The 4,815-nt window shown below is 45.2% G+C and overlaps 1 protein-coding gene across 1 annotated transcript; it reads left to right on the top strand.

The window, feature by feature from the left end:
* The first annotated feature begins 286 nt into the window (after positions 1 to 286).
* Positions 287 to 4,356, top strand: tnfrsf11b (tumor necrosis factor receptor superfamily, member 11b). Its single transcript, XM_026300637.1, has 5 exons — positions 287 to 445; positions 697 to 1,099; positions 1,892 to 2,074; positions 2,624 to 2,937; positions 4,236 to 4,356. Exons 1-5 carry the CDS (start codon positions 434 to 436, stop codon positions 4,332 to 4,334), a joined length of 1,011 nt encoding a protein of 336 aa, XP_026156422.1. The 5' UTR covers positions 287 to 433; the 3' UTR covers positions 4,335 to 4,356.
* The last annotated feature ends 459 nt before the right edge of the window (positions 4,357 to 4,815 follow it).

The raw sequence follows: 4,815 nt of genomic DNA, 5'->3' as shown, positions 1-4,815 counted from the left end.
TCCAAAGTTTAATTCTCAGCAAACAACCGACCTGAATCAAAACCTGGTCCCCTTTTTGTGCGTTTGAGCCTGAAATGAGACATTTCTGAATGACAGGGAGGGGACCTGGGTTCAGGCTCAGGGCTGGGTCAGACGTTTACAGGTGGACTCATGGTGAAGCGCTTGGAGGTAGGTTTGGTCCCAAAGCCGTCACACACCGTGAGGACTGGGCTCGGGTATTCCTGGCGCGTCACTCGTGATTTCTGGCGGATTGATGACCAATAAGTGAACTTTCACGAGTGAGGAATTTCAAAACTCAACCACCACGATGAGCCCACGGCATTCCCAAGAAATGTCGATTGATTGAGATGGAGGGCGTGCGCTGCCGACTGATAAATAGAGATGAGGAGGTTCGGAGAGCAGATCCTCCTCCAGACGGAGCGCCGCACACAACATGTTGACGATGGTAGGTGGAGACACACACCTGTGCTGCTTTTGCGCTCCATGACGCACACCTGCATTAGTGCGCAGCTTATTGCGGAGTGTTTCCCTCTTTAATCTGGTGGACGTGGCTGGAGAGAGTCGTTTTGATGTGTTGTGCTTGAGTATTTTGGACCGGTTCTGACCGACCCGCTCCAAGTGTGCCTCCGCCGCCTGTGCTGGTATTCCCGTGTTTTCTCGCTGTGTTTCACCCCATGTCCTCGTTCCTCCTCCCAGGTGTCCTTGTCGCTGTTCCCGGTGGTCCTGCTCTTCCTGCGCACCGTCCAGGTGGGCGCCGTGGCCGCACCGGTCCTCAAGTTCAGAGAAACCGACCCGGTCACGGGAAACTCTGTGGAGTGCGACCGCTGTCAACCCGGCACCTACTTACGCGCACGCTGCACGGCCACGACGATGAGCGTTTGCGCTCCTTGTCCACCGGGCTCGTTCACGGAGCTGTGGAACCACATCGGCAAGTGCCTGCGCTGCGGGGTGTGCGGGCAGAACCAGGTAGAGAGGTCGGCGTGCACCGCGGACAGAGACTGCCAGTGCCAGTGTGTGCTCGGGTACTACTACGAGGAGAAGTACGAGATGTGCCTACGCCACAAGACGTGCCCGTCCGGACAGGGAGTTCTGACCGAAGGTAGGCCGCTGTGCCAGGGCTTGTGTAGTCTGGTCTCTGCTCCTCACATAGATCCCTGATGTGCATTGAGGGGTACCTAAACCCCAAATGATGCTGCTGTAAACCTCTGAGCATCTACATGTTGACCGACCGACCGGTACCCACAAATCCTTGTGGTTCTAAGAGGATCAGTCATAGCTGCTTGTAGTATTATTTCATAAACCATTTCCACTGATTTAAATAGTTTAATGACTGGACTGACTTTAATGACTGGACTTTCTTTAATGACTGGACACATTGTGATCCATATTGAAGTTCTGGTTCTGGACCATATTGAAGACTAATTAATTAAAAATGAATTAACTGACACTGATGTGTGTGACCACAGATACAGCAGCACCACAAACCTACTGATGCAGCCAGAGTCTGTTAGTGACTATAGAAGGACTTAGACTGTGGTTTAGTGCCACACGGAGGCAAAGAGCGGTTAGGCATCCACCTCTGGACCAGCAGCATTTTTAATGAGACAGATTCACCTTCAAGGTTTCCCTCAGAGGATTGTGATGCAGAGCAAACAGACTGATCAGAAAACAGGCACTGAATGGACAGATGGGACAGTCTTTAAAAGGGGCTCAAGGGTCCTGGTCTCTTGTTGCCTGAGCCAGTTCATTCATAAAGTCACTTCTTAGTTTGGTTAATATGTGATTAATATGAGGCCGTTTTACTAGAGGCAGAAGAAGAAAGACCAGAAAGACTCTGTGTTTTAGCTGCGCTGATAATCACATCTAAAACAAGCGCTCCTGTCTGCTGCAGGTACACCAGAGAATGACACGGCGTGCCACGTCTGTCCCAACGGCACCTTCTCCGACAACGTCTCCGCTCATCATAACTGCACACAGCACCTGAACTGTGAGGCCGCAGGGCTGAAGCTGGTGTTGAAGGGCGCCGCGTGGCACGACAGCGTGTGTGCGAGCAGCACAGAGCTCACGTCAAAAAGTAAGATCTGAGTTTATGTGTTCGTCAGGGAACATGGGAAAGAGGCTGCGTCAGGTTTTGTCCTGTTAGCTTCAGTTCATTTCCCACCTTAAAGCCAGGACTGAGTTCCTGATGAAAGGAAACACCTGCAGAGATCTGAGGTCTTTGGTCGTCAGCTCAGTCCAAACTAACATAAAGGTGTTGGTTTCACTTGACGCTCATGTAGGAGTCAATAATGCAAGATCTAAAAGTCTGCCGTTCCAAGCTCTGCTGTACAGCTCTGTTTCTAATGAAATCTGCAGAAATTTGCTTTCAAATGTTGCCAGCACTTCAAGCAGAGACAGATAAAAACCTTCACTCCCCATCCTAGGTCATCTGCCTGGAAATCACCCAACCCTTTATTTTGAAGTGTTGGGTGATTTCATTTTTGCTTTCAATATGTGCTCAGAGCAGGAATGACTGGTCCATTCCAATCAAAAGAGTCAATCTACAGGACGTATTGCTGGCACATGCTCACGTAAGAGCCTGTTTTCTTATCACTTGCTGATTGTCATTCTTATTTTGCTGCAGACAGCGGCGACTACCTGAGGGAAATTGTCCCCGCTTTCTTTGTTCACCACAAACCACACATTAGGAGGCTGCGTCGTATCGTGCACAAGCTCCCCTCTAAAGACAGCAGAAAACAGGAAGGGACGGCAGGACTTAACCTCCCTGCCCTTCTTGAGCGGATCAACACCTGGGTAGCTTCTGCCACCTCCGAACAAATCCAGCAGCTTCCAGATCTACTGACGAAAGCAGGAGCAGACAACGCTGGGGAGAGACTACACAACAAGATGCAGAGAATTGAGTCCAACCTGAAAGAACTGCGTAGTTTAGGGAACGAGGTACAGGTACTAAACACACTATAACAGACTCGTTGAAATTAGCAAGGATTTTAACCTGGTTGTTGTTGTTTATTGAAATATTTCTTTTTTTCTTGACATTCAAAACTCATCAACTATCATTACAGGCTTTAGTAGTTCATATGAAGGTCCGTATAGACCAGAATACGTTCTGAAATGGAAGGAGTATAAAAACTAGCTGTAACTGCCGGTCAACACAGGCCTGTCAGCCACAACTCCCAGTACATGCACTGAGAAAACACGTTGACTATACTCCTTCAATTTCTGGTTTCTGCCACACTCTGCTTTATGATAGTGACAATGCTTGGATGGAGGCCTATAATATGTATTGTGGTCTATATGGACCCTCATACATTCTGATTAGCTGTAGAAGAATAACAGTCACACCTGCTGTCCTGTGGGTCCATATCTTCAGAAAAGCCACCACGGTTGTAATAAACCACGCGACACAACATTCATCTGAGATCAGGTGATTGGTGGGAACTGTACAATCTAACATAACAAATGAAAAACAGATCAGTAAAATAGAACTAAATGTTTGTAGTCAGGAGTACACTCCTCCTGCTCTTAATCTAAGAACATTTATCAGGTCACATGTGCACCATCTGACATCTAATTGTACCTATTGAATTACAGATTTGCTGCAAAGATGCTACAATAATACATTATACCCGAGTCCATACAGCATCAGGCGGTGGACTCCAACAAATATAACAAACATGGGCATTACCCTTTCAAAATAAAAGCTGTTGGACTGCAGTTTATCTACCTCTTCCCATGTCTGCAGTTAAACCCCAGCATGGCGCTGGATCACAGTAAATCCAAAGGTTTTTATATTGTGCAACAGCTGAAGACGTGAGCTGGGACCTTAATTTATTTTATTTATACCAGTGAGAAAAATGTGTGCAAATTAAGTTGGTGCATGCGTGGCTGTTTCGAATGACACTCAAATAAAAATGATTACATATATACACGATTAATGGCATCTGTTGTTTTTTTCCGCTTTATTCATGTTGTTAAAGAAAATTAAAGACCCCATATTTTAAAGCTTTGAGAGATGCATCTATTCATCTTTTGAGTATTTGAACATATTTCAGACAACTGTTTTGGAAAAGCTGTTCATAAGAATCAGTCTTTCGTATTTAAATATTTCAAACAGTCACAGTCACTAATTCAAGTTCATTTTGTCGACCATAAAAAAGACATTTCTGAGAGATGACCACGAAAAAGCATCACAATAAAAACATAAACATACAGTTTTTTTTTTTTTTTTACGACAGCGCAGCCATAAGAAGAAGGCACAAGATCTGATAACTGACAAAACCAGAAAGAATCAGCTCACGTCCCTGCCAGCATGTTTTACTGTATCTGGACAATAAAGAAGAGACGTTATTTAAACACAGGACTACACAAGACTAGTTGTTCCCTAGCCCTTCTATCAGCCTCACATTTGTTTTCTTCTAATATCAGCCACAAAACCTTAAAGTCTGTATCACCTGAACTCCTTTCCACTGACAAATGCAGTGAACCTGTCTGAGACCTGTTTGTAATAAATTCAAGGTATATAAGTTCAGCATTTGATAACGACACAGTCAGTAAAATGGAAATTGCAGTTATCAATCCTTAACCAATAAAACTGCAAATCCATATACAACTTAAAAGTAATTTAAGAGTAACTATATTAGTTGTGAACCCGTTTTTACCTGATTTGAGAAACCCTTTAGTCCTAGTTCTGTTGGATATGTACTACTGAACTTGTGACCTGGGCTGATTTCCTGTGTTGTGTGTCCTCTTGTCATTGTACCTTCTGTTTCCATGGTGTGTTATCTCTAATTTTTTTCCATATTGTAGTCTCTGTGT

This window comes from Mastacembelus armatus, chromosome 11, assembly GCF_900324485.2.
Source record: "Mastacembelus armatus chromosome 11, fMasArm1.2, whole genome shotgun sequence".
Lineage (NCBI taxonomy): Eukaryota > Metazoa > Chordata > Actinopteri > Synbranchiformes > Mastacembelidae > Mastacembelus > Mastacembelus armatus.
The sequence above is the reverse complement of the archived record's forward strand: the minus strand, read 5'-3'. Positions and strand labels throughout refer to the sequence as shown.

What these genes read in the sequence shown, in the direction of transcription:
- tnfrsf11b (XM_026300637.1), top strand. An exon ending in ACAGGGAGTTCTGACCGAAG is followed by an intron (nt 1,100 to 1,891) that starts GTAGGCCGCTGT and finishes TGTCTGCTGCAG; the next exon opens with GTACACCAGAGAATGACACG. An exon ending in CACAGAGCTCACGTCAAAAA is followed by an intron (nt 2,075 to 2,623) that starts GTAAGATCTGAG and finishes ATTTTGCTGCAG; the next exon opens with ACAGCGGCGACTACCTGAGG.